General features: G+C 42.3%; 1 protein-coding gene and 2 non-coding genes across 4 annotated transcripts in view; all 3 read right to left on the bottom strand.

Moving 5' to 3' along the window:
* Nucleotides 1-15,114, bottom strand: part of polr1a (RNA polymerase I subunit A) — a 105,101-nt gene that overhangs the window by 52,618 nt on the left and 37,369 nt on the right. For both annotated transcript variants that reach the window (XM_034092922.1, XM_071204670.1), the window contains exons 19-24: nucleotides 14,905-14,987; nucleotides 11,374-11,532; nucleotides 9,998-10,096; nucleotides 9,516-9,668; nucleotides 7,741-7,823; nucleotides 1,514-1,679 (exon numbers count right to left, since the gene is read on the bottom strand). In XM_034092922.1, the coding sequence (XP_033948813.1) occupies nucleotides 1,514-1,679; nucleotides 7,741-7,823; nucleotides 9,516-9,668; nucleotides 9,998-10,096; nucleotides 11,374-11,532; nucleotides 14,905-14,987 (743 nt within the window). The remainder of the gene's footprint in view (nucleotides 1-1,513; nucleotides 1,680-7,740; nucleotides 7,824-9,515; nucleotides 9,669-9,997; nucleotides 10,097-11,373; nucleotides 11,533-14,904; nucleotides 14,988-15,114) is intronic.
* LOC117454495 (small nucleolar RNA SNORA5) lies at nucleotides 10,190-10,326 on the bottom strand. Its single transcript, XR_004553001.1, has one exon. It is a non-coding gene; the product is annotated as a small nucleolar RNA SNORA5 (small nucleolar RNA).
* Nucleotides 14,671-14,807, bottom strand: LOC117454497 (small nucleolar RNA SNORA5). The gene has a single exon (XR_004553003.1). It is a non-coding gene; the product is annotated as a small nucleolar RNA SNORA5 (small nucleolar RNA).

Below are 15,114 nucleotides of genomic sequence, written 5' to 3'. Positions count from 1 at the left end.
AGTGAGGTGTTCTGTCAGAGAGAGTGGTGTTTAGTTTACAGCAGCCTGTGAAGGCCAATAATAATTTAAATGTCTTCCTTACTATAAGCAGTTATGAAATACATGTTTGTGAAAGGTTATTTATATTCTTTATTGTTATAGAACCCACTGGTGAGTTAGCCTATGAGTGTTAAGCACATCAGGCTGGCAGCTGTATGGGCATGGCACCATGGTAGCTGTTATTTGTTAATCATGAGCAATGCATCCTTACATTGTTTAACTGTGAGGTGTTATACAATTGTACTGTACTCTGGAGAGCTTTTAAAGGTAAAAAAATAAACGGCATGATGGAATGTGCAGTACCAAATATGTAAAGCACTTTTTTGTTAATGTATGATTTGCTGCATATAAGGAATAAAACAAAAATCCTCTGTCGTACCATATTGAAGTATCATTATTTTTGCATAGTGTTGAATCGCATCGTATCGCATAATGTTGAATCAAATCGTATCGAACTGTATCGCAACAGGGGTGAATCGTATCGTATCGCATCGCCTGGTGTTTCAAATGTATCGTTAATGTATCGTATCGTGGCAACGTATCGAGATGCGCATCGCATCGGCCTCAGTGATGGAGATGCACATCCCTAATCACTACAGCTGCCTCCACCTCCATATGTGCCTGCCACCAGGTCAAGATACACCTCAGCACAAAGGCTCCACCACAGCCATCACCTTCAACCCAGCCAGCAAGGAGGTCTCGTATAGCACTTGTACCCCCACCACCTACACAGCAGCCAGACCCACTGTCTTGGAAGACAGACAAATACCTTGACACTGTCTTGACATTTATAATGAATAGTTGGTTGAAAGTACTGATGTTCAATATTGTAAATAGTGAGATTTTCCAGTTTCTTATATTTATATAAATAGTTGGTTGAAAAAAACATATTTATAATAAATTGTTGGTTACATTTTTTTTTAATGCTCCAGACCAGAGATTGTCCTGCACATTTTGATATGTAACACATGGGGTGCCATGTTATAAGAAGTACATTTAAAAGGTGATTTAAGGAAACATCTAAAAATCGAGATAATACCCTTAGACTCCAGAGGGTTAATGACTATTTTTCTGCTACTTTCCTCTGGATAACTTTATAAAAGTAAATGTAACTAACTTCTGCTTGACCTGCACCTCAGCTCCACCTGTGATCAGATACAAATCAAGCAAGCTGCTGTGTGCTTTAATTCTCAACGTTGAATGGTTTTTATGATTTATTATCTTCGGTAAATATTACAATTCGTTTTTGGGTTTACGCTGAAATATCTGTCCAGGGAGTGAGGATGAAAAATAGCATCTTGGCTAGCTCACAAATGCATTTACAGCAATGGTCATTTATGTGTACTTTCCCTGTTGAATAAATTCATATATAAATACATTTTAAACAAACCCTGTTCTAAATCACAGATGCCTCATAATATCTGGTTTAATACCATATATTGTTTTAACTATCTCGTGTTTAGCTCTGTCTTACCTCGTAGTTGTCCTCTATGAAGGGGAACTGTCTCTCCTGCAAGAACGGAGTCTTAGGGATGTCCAGTCCGTCTTCACCGTACAGGAACTGCACCACCGAGCCATCGCTGTCCCTCACCGTCAGATCATACTGCACCACCAAACCCTCCAGATGCTTTATGACACATCTGCAGAGGAGAGGGTGTGAGGGATGAGAGAAGAGAAAAAGGACAATGCATGCTACTATGAGTTTCTTCAGTCTTATTAAGACGGTCAGTGAAAGCAGATGCAAGTGATATTGTTTTCAATAGCTCAGCCGAGCGATATGAAGCAATTCGAACATCACAATATTTTGGAAAAAATCCCTCAATATTGGGACAGTATTAAAAATGATACTTTTCGCATGGATATATTGTCTTAGTGAAAAATAATACACATACATTTAAATATTACAACACTAATGTAATGCAGCCTTCAAAACCAGGCAATGTTGATACATGCAATTTTTGTAGGTGTTTTTTTTAACTTTATAGACTGTAAAGAATATAGTTTGTATTTTGAGCAAAGTACATGTATGGATAAACCAAGTCAATAATAAAAAGAGAACCAAGACCATATGTATATGCTCGTTCGAGCATATGCCTTGAGTTGCACATAGCTCCAACGATCACACACACACACACACCACACACACACACACCACACACACACACACCACACACACACAACACACACCACACACACACACACACACCACACACACACACACACACACACACACACACACACACACACACACACACACACACACACACACACCCACACACACACACACACACACACACACACACACACCCACACCACACACACACACACACACACACACACACACCACAATTAAGAGTATTAAAAACTTGAAAAATATTCCTCTAAGGTACATTTAGAACAAATAAAAAATGTGCGATTAATTTGTGATTAATCGCGATTAACTATGGACAATCATGCGATTAATCGCGATTAAATATTTTAATCGAATGACAGCCCTAATTATTATTATTATTATTATATTTAGAGTCAGATAACGATTATAAATAATATAAGTATGTACAGATGTAGCACCTCATTTCAGACTCCAGCTTACAGCTTCCTGCGTACGACCTGCTTAAAACCAGTATCGAGGAATGTTAAGCCCTCCCACTATTTTCCAAGAGGGCGTTGCCAGATTTTCAATTTCAGGTTTTAACCAGGAGATGGCACAGAAAGACAACTTTCATGGACTTTCAGTTGTGTTTTGAAAAGCATTTGAACACATCAATATTTTAGATCAACTAAAGTATATCTAATCTTGTAATTCAATAATATATAGTCTTTATATATAAAATAATCATAATAATAATGTAAATGTTTACATTACACTTCTTTATTTGTTATGCTCATACTTTTACCTTTACAATAGTTTGCTTTAATATGCAGTATATTTTTTGTATATTTTTGTGTTTGCTTCCTCCTGCTCCCTTTCGGACACATACTGTATAATTTATTATTATTAATATGAAGATATTATTAAGATAACATAAGATGTTACTTTATTGATTGAACATTTTAGTTTAGAATGTGCTTTCCCACGGTAATTCAGAAGGCTCACAGGTCACATTCCGGCCATTATTTAAAACAATACTGTAGGTGCTTTCCCACCGTCTACAGTTTGATTTGTATAGAGGGAGCTCTGTGGCTGATTGGCCGGCGATTAGGTGTGGCGCATTTATCATTAGGTGATCAGAGCTAACTGCCTGCCGTCAGATGTCATTTAAAAAACAGGTCTGATTTTAAGACCATTTCTGCGCTCATAAAGAATGATAAGAATAAGAATAATGCTTATTGAACTGGTTTAATTAATTAGCAAGTTTATTTAACGAAGTCTGCGTTTAAATTGTGTGTGTGTGTGTAGAATATTGTCATTGTTGAAGGCTTTTAGAGAAGGGTGAGTTATAAGCCTGAATTATATAACATTTTATACCTAAAACATAAAAGCCACAATAAATAAATCACAATTATTCTAGTTCTTTTTACCTCCCGTATTGCTTTCAACCCACCAGCTTTTATGGTGTTGTTACGTCACTAACTGTAAGCTTGTCACTCGGAGTAACCTACAGTACAGTTAATTTAGCTGCTGGAGAAGAAAGATCGGGGGGGGGGGGAAATAATTTGCAGCGACTTGTTCCTTATGGGGAAAATAACACCCTTCATTTTTAGTGAATTACTGAGTTTAGGCACATTAATAACGTTTTAATGAAGTTGAATACAGTATATTCATATGTGTCAGTAATTTCATGTCAATTCGGCGAACATAAACATGAATGATCGTGGTGAAGATGATGATTAAATTAGGATTAACAATCCGGGCTACATTTCCTCCCGTTTGTTTTTTTCGACATGGTGATGTTTTGTAAATGATTACATGTCTCTTATTTAGCACAGAGTATGATATCCGTGACATATGGATCTTAACAAAGTTCCGCTGTACATCCAGCGTACTGTATCTGACTTTATTTTACATGAGCTCCAGTGTGGAACCCCACTGCACCCCCTGGTGGATCAATGATCCATTGCAGCTGGCTTCATTATAATTACATGTATTTATCACGGGGGCGGTCTCAAGTCAAGCTGGAGGTTTTCCCTTGAGCGAGGGCAGATCACGTACCAATCACGGCCCTTGTGTTTCAAACTGTCTGAAATGAAGCGCTACATCTGTATTGCTCAGCCCTAAGCTCCGCTGATGCATGTGTGTAGTACATATTGATCCCCAGTGGACATGATGAAGCACCGTGGGGCCCATGAACTACAGCTTCACTGTGGATGCCATTTTGGCAAATGGCATCCACGGTCGATCGCAAAGGTAGTGTGGGTAGATCGCATGGCATTGAAAAAAAAGAAGAAAAAACCCATTTATTTTTTAAAGTTAGCCTATCATCCATCCTTACTATGGCATTTGCCACTTGATTGACGTACAGATAAGGCAGTCTGAGTTGTATTGTGCCATACGGGTTCATGCAGTTATGAGGGGGCCTCACCTCCTCTTCTGAAGCGCAAATGCGGCGCACTATTATGCGCCGCAATTAGTGTAAGCGCGCCACAGTTTATCCACCGTTTAGTCCACTAGCAGGACAATAGTCCTAGAAAAATACATTAGAAAGGCTAAAGGTGATATTAGCCGTTAGAGAAAGGAAGCCAGTTAGCTAGCTAAATGCTTTATATAATATTATAGAAAAAAGACAGGGAGCAACTCTGAATATCGAAATGGTCTTATCTGTGCCAGAGTGTGCTCCCTTGCTTGAAGTGACTACTTCCGAACACACCCTTAGTGCAGCTAATGCTCTATCACAGCGGTTTTCAAAGTGTAAGGCGCGCCTCCCCTCGGGGGCGCCAGAGAGCTTCAGGGGAGGCGCAGCTGGAGAAAAAAAAAGACGAGTAAAGTGACACTTGCACACTTTTGGCTGTCTGTGGAGACCGAGTTCCCCCACCTCGCCAAAAAGGCTGTAAAAGTGCTCATTCCCTTCACCTCCACCTACCTGTGTGAGTTCGGGTTTTCCGCATTGACTTTGATCAAAAGCAAGTGCCGGTCAAGGCTGCAGCCAGAGGATGATCTGCGTTTATTCCTGTGTGCATCAAAGACCCAGACTCATTGTTCCCACCAAAGTAGGGGTGAGTGTAATAAGGAGGCAAAGTTGATGTTCAGTGTGTTGCCAGGAACATATAAGGATGTATCCACGATGTTGAAAATGTTTACAAAATATGTGTTGAGAACACGGCGTGCGAAAATATACGGTTCGTGGTGCAGCTAGATTTGCCTGTCCTCTGTAAGAAGGTGTCGGCGACTGACATGCAAGGAAGAACGGCTGTCCACAGGCTGTTCCAACTTTAATAACCGTATTAACTTCCAGGGTAGTGAATTGAACATGCAATTGTAATTGGGTGTGTGATATATTTCAACACACAAACTGAACAACACTCTGATCGCTACCACTGTCCTTGCGATCGTGTTATAACAACAACAAGTGCACGTTACTGATGCAATATGGTTGAGACCATTCGGGCTTATTCTAGAGGGGTGCAAGGTAGTGTTGTGACGATACCAACATTTTGGTTTCAATACCGATACCAAGTCAAGAATTGCGATTCCGATTCTTTTTCGACATTCTTAAATGTAATTATTGTGCTTTATTTCACACCAGAACCATAACACAAACTTTGAAACAATGAGAACAATAAATAAAAAAATGACAAGAATTCGTATTAAATCAAATTAATACATCTCTTACAGACAGGCCTTGTGGTGTCTGTAGGCTTGCCCTCACTGTCACGGCCCGTCCACACTACAGCTTCAAAAAAAGCTTGGAGCTGGGCGCGTCTGAAGCTCGACCAACAACCAATCACATGAATCTCCCGCCCCTGACACACAAGCAGCGGTTTGATTGGCTAGAGCTTGTACTGGCATATGATTTGATTGGCTGGCGCTGGCTACGCCGGAGACGGACCGCTATGCTACCCACAATTCAGTTCGGCGAAAAGCGAAGTAACGTGATGTCACCCCATTCAAAGTGAATGGGCAGACGCATTGGAAACCGTTTTTGAAGCTGTCGAAGCTGTAGTGTGGACGGGCCGTCAGAGATTTTGCTAAAATACTTCCAAATGTCGCTTCTTTTTTGTCAACAAGCCGAGGCGCAGAGGCAGTTGCACTCCCACTTGCAGCCATGCTTCTCGTTTTCTCACATGCACTGGCAGCTAGCGCATGCACGAGAGAGGGGAGGCACTTAGAGCATGCTTGAGAGGGGAGGGACTGCAGGCACGGCTGAAGTGCAGGGAGTGGAAGCAGAGCGCTGAACACACACGGCTCTTATTAAAACAGCGCTTTCTCACCGGAGTACTTTTCCCCGTCATTCTTAAAGTACCGATACTAATGAAACGGAGGAATCGTAACGTTTTTAATGGCAGGGTATCGCGGTACCTTTCAAGTATGGGTACAACGTGCAACACTAGTGCAAGGAATAGTCCAAGTAGTGGGGGAGTGTTATACAATATGTTTAAAACATAAATATAAAAAGGTTTGAAAAAGTTATTGTTTAATGTTTTAAGGAGGTGACACTACTCGGCCAATCAAATCGGTGCAGTCAGTGAGTCAGCACGATAGATTAAAACACACACACACAGAGACGAGACAAGAGGAGAGAAACAGTCTTCATTTTCTCTTACTGAACCTCTTTGAAATGCAATTGAATACCCCTGCATTATAGCAACAACACCAATAATAATAATAACAATAATAACTGGGAGGGGGGGCGCGGCTGTTCTTATATTCTCTGAGGGGAGGCTCACCTTCCCACACTTTGAAAACCCCTGCTCTATCATAAGCTTATGCAATGTTGTCAATACAGAGCTGCACTCTGGCAACTCTTCAATAAACTAGGCTTCTGCAGAGCATCCCAGGAGGTTTACTTGGCTTTGGTCACATCAAGAACCTTTTATCCACTGATCCATATACTCTATCTGTGGGGGAAACTTCTGTGTAGCAATGCAGTGGGAGTCACCGACTCAGGAAGGAGACACGGGAAGAGCAGGAGCTTTGATGTCAAACACTGATGGCTTAGACAGAGAGTAATCAACATATTTGAGGAGATAGACTAAACAGCTGGGAACACTGAATTACTTGTGTCTGACACTTATGGCCTCGAAGATTTCACACCTTGGAGTCCACAAACACTGAGAAGGAAGTGTTCCAGCATTCTCACAACAATAAACCATTTGTGACCGAGAGTTGCCCGGTCATAAATTGGGAACAACAACATATGGCTGAAGCAGCCCCTTTAACAGATGTCAGGGTTGGTCATAAAAGTCAAAGGGCAAAAAGGTTAGATATCTAGGAGTCCAGCAGAATTATTCCCTAACACTAACCACTAGGGCTGCACGATATTGAAAAAAACTGACATTGCGATATTTTTTTTCCCGCGCGATATATATTGCGTTTTTTATACTATATTTAACCGGATGAAGGATTTTAGTCACGGACGTCTGGATCTTAACTGGTAGACTCATCATACCTTAAGTCATGATCTAACATGTCATGATAATGCATGTTGCTTTCCCTTGAATAAGGGGGTTCATCTGTGAATGAATGTGAATTTGCTAAGCTGCTTTCCTGCTGGTTTCGCCAATGTTATCAATAAACATTTTAAGCAGTGAGTTCTTTGTTACCTCTGCAGGTATCCTGATCGAGATGTTTTCACAGCTGTGTCCACCAGTCCCTCTCTGCCGGCCATACAGTGGAAGAAAAACTCCTGAGATTGACGAGGAAAGAATTGTTATACGACTTAAATTAATTATTAATTAAAATATTAATAATCTTAAGAGCTTTAGGGTGCATTCACACCTAATAGTCCGCTCTCTGGTGCGCACCAGACCACAGTTTGTTACATTGTTTCATTTTTCAGAAGGTTCGGTTTGCGTTCACACGGGCAAAACTCAAACGGACTATACATTTTAAACACAAGTCATGTGCTCGGAAATGCTGTTCAACCATTGGTCAGACATTAAGGGGGTAAAAACGCAAATCCCGGCAATTTCTAGCGGAGCCTCCGCCATGGAGCATCGGCACTTTCGGCAGGTTATTCTCATGCTGCTTTTAGTCTGGAGATCAACAGACACTAGCGGCCCGCGCATATGATTATATAATCAGACAACGTCCGTTAAAAAACATTATTACATGGCATTGTTGAATACTCGATTCTGATTGGTCAATTCAAAACACGTGACACGTTTTTAATCCAGAACAGACAGACCGCTGTCAAGGATTTATTGACCGTTGTTAAGGACGCTCACATCTGTACAAAGAAGTCCGTTCGATTTAACTGTATACAGTTTGGCTGAAACTGACAAGACAAGAGCGACAAGAAACCGGCGGAGAAGTAACGGGCAGAAACCCTCCTTTTTACGCAGCGGTCCAGACATAGACATCAGACGGCGACACATATTCAGTTGCCAGTTACTTTGGCATTAGGGCAGGGATATCTAGATACTTTCCAAGGTTTGACATTATGAATTGTGCTACTTTTAAAGCAAGCAACGATGTTTTCAAATCTGTAATCAAAAAGCTCCTCAAAAACGCTATCGAAGCAGTTCCTGCCGTTGCTACTCAAACAGTAACAACGGACTATTTTTCTTAGCGGATGCATGTAAATTTAAATCAATACATACAACTATTTTTTAAATCAATAAAATCATTTTCTAAATCCACAAAAGCATTTCAATTAATATTGGGAGTCATGTCGTTACTTTGTTGAGAATGTGGCCATGTAATAAGCGGGATAATATGGGCAGCGACTTGGTTATTATGGGGAATCAAACAGGATCTAGATCCCTCCGGTTCACGTCGGGCTCCTGATCAGCCTGTCGGTGTTCTTTTCCCCATAATGACCGCGCTGCTGCACATTATCCATGAGAGACGTTCTGCAGAGGAGGGGCGTTTCACCGAGGACAGGTGTTCTTACTTTTATGTAGCTGACGGAGAATTTTTACTTTACACGACACTGTTCAACACTTAATTCTGCTTTACTCTTTAACTAAACAACCGCGGATGTCTTGAAAGACTCTTTCGCTAAAGATTTTTGAAGATATCCGCGTTCTTGTGACACGTAAATACTGCGCTTCCTATGTTTTGGTGCGGACTGCGTTCACACCAGCAATGAACCGCTCCAGAGTTCGCAAGCAAGCGCTCCGAGACCACCTATTTTAGCGGACCAGAGTCCGGTTGTTTAGTTCACTTCAGAGGTCTCGGACTGCGTTCACACCGACCCAAATGAACCGCACCAAGCGGCTAAACGCACCAGGGTTCGATTCAACCGGACTATACAAGGCAGGTGTGAACGCACCCTTAGACTGCTTTCTTAGTGCCATTAGGCTTCCCTGTCCGTACCAGGAGCTACAGTCTAAGAGCAACTCTAACAACAACACACACATCTCTCCTGCCGTACCTGTGGTTTGATTCCAGTGAGGAACCTTCCGGAAACAAAGCCCCCTGCGCCGGGGGCAGGGTCATAGGGCTGGAAGCACGGCAAAGATTTCCCAGAAGGCATCAATGGAGGTCTACGGCCCTCCAACTCAATCTGGCCTAGTAAACATGAAATCTGAAACACACACACACACACACACACACACACACACACACACACACACACACACACACACACACACACACACACACACACACACACACACACCACACACACACACACACACACACACACACCACACACACACACACACACACACACACACACACACACACACACACACACACACACACACACACACACACACACACACACACACACACACACACACACACACACACACACACACACACACACACACACACACACACACACACACGTAGTTAGTTTATTGTAGGCCTACGGTTGGGTATTATTGAAGTGTGTGTGTGTTTGAGGGTTACCTGCATGGTGTTTACAGTAGAGCCCTTGGCTCCTGATTGGACCATCAGTTGGAGGTTGTTGTCTGGGAAAGACGTGTGGAGTCCCACTGGCATGCACACCTACGAACACACATGAACATATTTAGGGATGTGCTCTTAGTTTTTAAAGAGTGACATTCTTTATAGCTTCAGTTCATTTCTCGACACGTCTGTGTCTGTATGCAGTACATATTTATCCCCAGTGGACATGATGAAGCACCGTGGGGCCCATGAACTACAGTTTCACTGTGGCAGCCATTTTGGCCAGTGGCATCCACAGAGGAGGAAGCACTGAATTTGACAAGGCTGCATTTGTTCTGTTTTTAAATACCAAACATTTAAGAATTTCTATCAATAATAAAGACACTTTTGTGATACTGAGCAAACTAAGATACACACACACACACACCTACTCGCAGCTACATCTGTCACTTTAGTACAATTATTGGATAGAGTATAGTAATAAAGAAGAAAGTGGTGTGCTTTAACCGCCATTAAATTAATGGTAAACAAAGTTGTATTCCTCCCATTCACCAGCTTCCTCCTCTTATTGCTGTTGTCTCTTTTGCCCTGTAGTACATACCCCTTGGTGCTGCCCCGATTATCCGACAGGAACTAAAGTAAAAAGCTCCGTATTTCCTCCATAAGTCCCCTGGTAAAGACCCTACAGTGGAAACTATGTGCACTGTACTGAATAGCCGCGTTCACACTTAAGTACTTTGCCGTACTTAGTTCCCAGCACTTAGTTCCCAGCACCTATGGAACTAAGAGCCGATCGCGTTCACACCGGAATAAGTTCCCTGAGGGAAGATTACGCAAATGAGCCGCTGACGTCACTTCGTCTTCTTCTGCTTTGGGTCTCCTGGCAGGCCGCAAACAACTTCACGGCGTATACTGCCACCCAAAGTCCCCGGCCGGAAGTCCCCGGAGTTGGGGACTGAAGCCTTCCGAGTAATTCGCCAGAACGCCGACAAGTCCTCATCTCCACCGCTCCCATGTTTTATTTTGTGTTGCCATGAGTTAGTCTCTCTGCGCTTGTGCGCTGGGCGAATGCTAATGCTAATAATGCTAATGCGAGGATAATAAAATGGCAGCTCTACAAAACATTTCAGAGTTTTACAGGGCGTGGCTTGCAATTTGCCCAGCCAATCAGAACTGGAGCACTTTCTTCCCCCAGGAGAGTACCACATCTCAGCAGGCACTAAAAATGGGGGTAAAAGTTCCCGCCACTCAGTACTCTTTTTGGTGTGAACGCGACATAAGGGATACTAACAGAACTAAACGGGAAAATTACGCGGAAAAGTACTCCGGTGTGAACGCGCCTAATGTTAGCATTAGCAGTAGTGGTGGGATGATACCTTGTTAATTTCATTGTTCACTTGGTTAGCCACTTCTTTGAACTTGTGGTCGGCCGTGCTGAAGTCTTTCTGGTCGGGGTTGAGGTGAGCGTCCTGCCAGCGGCTCTGAGCCTCAGCGTGGTCCACGTTGGGGGGCAGGTTGAAGGCTGCCTGCAGGGCCTAAGAGACAAGGGAACATATTTATTAATTTCCAGTTTGCTGTGCATTTCTTTATTACAACACAACACGTGTATTTGTTTTAACCTGCAAAAATCATAAAGAAAATCATTTAGTATTTAAAACTTGCTATTTTAATTAGAGCCGGGACTCGATTAAAAAAAATAATCTAATTAATTAGAGGCTTTGTAATTAATTAATCGAAATTAATCGCATTTTTAATCGCATTTTTTAAAATCGCATTTTTTAAAATCGCATTTTTAAGCACAGGGCCATCTAAGCTAATTTACAGATGGCCCTGAGCCCAATAGAGAATGCCCTGAAAAATGCATGCGGACGAAATGGCACGAAGGGTTTGGGGGGCCTCCCCCTAGACATTTTTTTATTTTTGCAGGTCTTAGATGCTGTCTGGTGCATTCTCTAGACTGAATTATAAGATGAACCACCACAATATTATATTGTACAATTTCAATTGTATTCTTCATTTCACTTGTGTTTGCTCGCTTCCTGCATAGCTATAAGAAACACTTAAGTTGTTGGTCAAAACACTTTCTATCTGATGAAGGCAAATGCCTTCCCAGATGGAAAAAAGTAGAAAACATTACATTCAGTTATAACTGCCAAAACAAACATTATTTACACTATTATGGCCCCTGTTAAAAATGTTTGTAATGTTAACTACTGTAAATTGGTCGAACGAATGCCTCCTCATCCGGAAGCTGACCGAGCAGACCCGAGCAGCAGTCGAGAGGAGCCGAGCGCATCCGCGAAGCACACGTCAGAGTTCCCGTTAGCCGGCAAATCTAAATATCTTCGTTCAAAATCATTTCCCTTTAGAGTAATACCGCTTCAGTTGCGCCACTTATGTGAGAGACAAGAAGAGTATGTGACAGACAAGAATAGTCAACTCTAATGTCTAACACTTAATGTGGAGAGAGAGATGTCCTGTGTGGGTTGATTGTGCGTTGATCTGTTGGTAATGCCTCGGGGCTCCGGTGGGCATGTAAACAAATGCATAATGCTGTGCTATACTTTGTGGCATCCAGTTGCATAGCGACACTTATTGTGTAGTTGTCTTTTAATAAGCAGGTAGTCTATCATTAGCTAGAACTAGCTGGATCTGATCGATATGGACATAAACGCGAGTGAAGTCTAATCTGACGGGAGAGAGAGATCAGCTGCAGCGGTGAGCGGAACAAAAGTAACACACACTTCAGGTTAGAATATCACACGTAGCTATTTTAATTACCTCTCAAACTACCTAAACTAGTTATACTGTAGATATGTTTAGTTTTACTGTCGGGTCACTCATTACTGGATCCGCGAGCTGCATGATACTGGCATAATAGGTTGCCCGATCGGGCAACCAGCAGGTGAGGCTTCATTGCCCGAGCTAAATACTAGATGGCCCCGGGCCATCGGGCAGTCCTTAATGTCGAGCCCTGTATTAGTGAGCTAGGGAGTTGGTTATTTTCTCAGACGTGGACTTACTTATCCTGGCCCTGAAACCAGTCATCTGGCTGAGTGTGGGTTGGGTCAGGGTGTGGTTCCTTGCACTCGGAGTCGGGCTAACGTCCACGCTAGCTGCTACATGCTTTGCATTTAGGTGATACTTTAGGCTTGATGTGCTGCGGTGATATGCACATTCTTTTTTGCATAATTTGCACACAACCGTGCTCTTATCGACGCTTCCATCCGTTCCGTTTTTTAAAACAAAATGTCCCATCCACGGGGCCGACCAAAGCGGTCTCATCAGCTTGTTCGTTCATGTTTGACTATTGTTCACCGTGGTTTGTTGTTGTTTGAAGTCCCATGCTGAAGTCATGAACGTTAGTTGGTGCTCCAGTATAATCGGTACGCCTGAAACTCATCCAGTGAGAAACGTTCCGCTGTGCAAAAATAAGTGCGATTAAAGTGCGATTAAAATGCGTTAATTTTTTTAACGCGTTAATTTTTGTGTAATTAATTAATCGTAATTAACGCGTTAAAGTCCTGGCCCTAATTTTAATATTGGTTAACTTTCTACGGTGTCATAGTATTGTTTTCAGTGGTAAAGCTCTAAAATCCCACTGTGCACTAGCTCTAGCACTAGCACTGAAGAGCAGAAAGACAGAGTTATGGCACATTTCCACTGCAGTGGGGTAGCCCCGTTTAAGCGTCCCTAAGCGTCCTCGCTCAGGCCTCGGGCTGCCTCGCTGGCCGTCCGAGGCCGTGGCGCATACCCATTACAGTTTAGGACCTGGGGTAGCAACGCAGTTTAGGCGGGGCGATTGGCTTTTTATTTTCACATTTCGAATTGTTCCGTCGAGCTTCCGCTGGATTTTATCATCCCCAATGAGATGTAGGAACGTCGTCACCTCCTCGGTCGACTACGGTGTGCTTTTCTTTGACGTTGCCATTTTTGTAGCTCCTGCGTTTACAAAAATGCTGTGTATAAAAATGCTGCAAGCTTGCTTCTAGATATATATGCGACGCTAGGGATGATCTCGCGCGCGATCTTGTGACGATTCTCTCTCTGTCCAATCAGCAGTCGAGAGTGTTGACGTCACTAGTTCAGCCCTGGCCCTGGCCTGATAGAACCACGATTTTATGGGGCCGGAAAAAGAGGGAAAAAGTACCCGCTAGCCGGTGCTACGCTATATGGAAAGGCCACCAAAAACTTGAGGACGATTAAGGACGCTTAAACGGAGCTACCCGCTGCAGTGGAAATGTGCCATTAGAGACTAGCTAGTGATCATAGTGGAGCATTCTGCATTTGTTTGACTACCATTCACCAGATACATGACTCCAAATAAATTACAAAGTTACTCTATAACTGCTGGATGTGTAATTTTGCAACTTTGTGCTAACAACTCTTTGACGATATGTCAATGTTGTGTTCACAACTTGCCCCCAAGTGGCCAACACAAATTCCATTCTTGCAGGTTTATGAATATAGTTATAGCCAGAATCAAGTAGAATTAGAAAAATATGACTCTTGATGGCCATACAAAAAAGAATATGGTACACAGCAATAAATGTTGTCGTCATTTGTTTCACAAATCTGACCGATTAACCGAATTAAGAGGTTTGACACCAAATGTTATTTGTGGCAGCTGCAAATTATCTCATTCTTAACTTGTTCAGTTAATTTCTCTACATATTTGTGTGTAGTACATATTTATCCCCAGTGGACATGATGAAGCACCGTGGGGCCCATGAACTACAGCTTCACTGTGCCAGCCATTTTGGCCAGTTGCATCCACAGAGGAGGAAGCACTGAATTTGACAAGGCTGCATTTTTTTCTAATTGCCTATATAAAGACATTTTACATGATCCTACTGTCATAAATATGACAGTGTCTGACAGTTTATTTTGCCAGAACAGTAACTCACTTTGGTGCCAATCTTCAGTGATTCTTGAATGATTTTTTTCCTCTGCCTGTTGGCGCTCGGTTTCACAAGGATGTCTTCCACACCTAGACGCACACAAAAATAAAATGTTATTAAACATATTTCTCTTCTTCTACTCGTTGTTAATTAAACACAGACAGACAAATAAACTATGTTCTCTGCAATTTCAGAGGGAAACAAATGTATTGACCT

This window comes from Pseudochaenichthys georgianus, chromosome 10, assembly GCF_902827115.2.
Source record: "Pseudochaenichthys georgianus chromosome 10, fPseGeo1.2, whole genome shotgun sequence".
Lineage (NCBI taxonomy): Eukaryota > Metazoa > Chordata > Actinopteri > Perciformes > Channichthyidae > Pseudochaenichthys > Pseudochaenichthys georgianus.
This window is presented reverse-complemented; position numbering and strand designations above follow the sequence as displayed.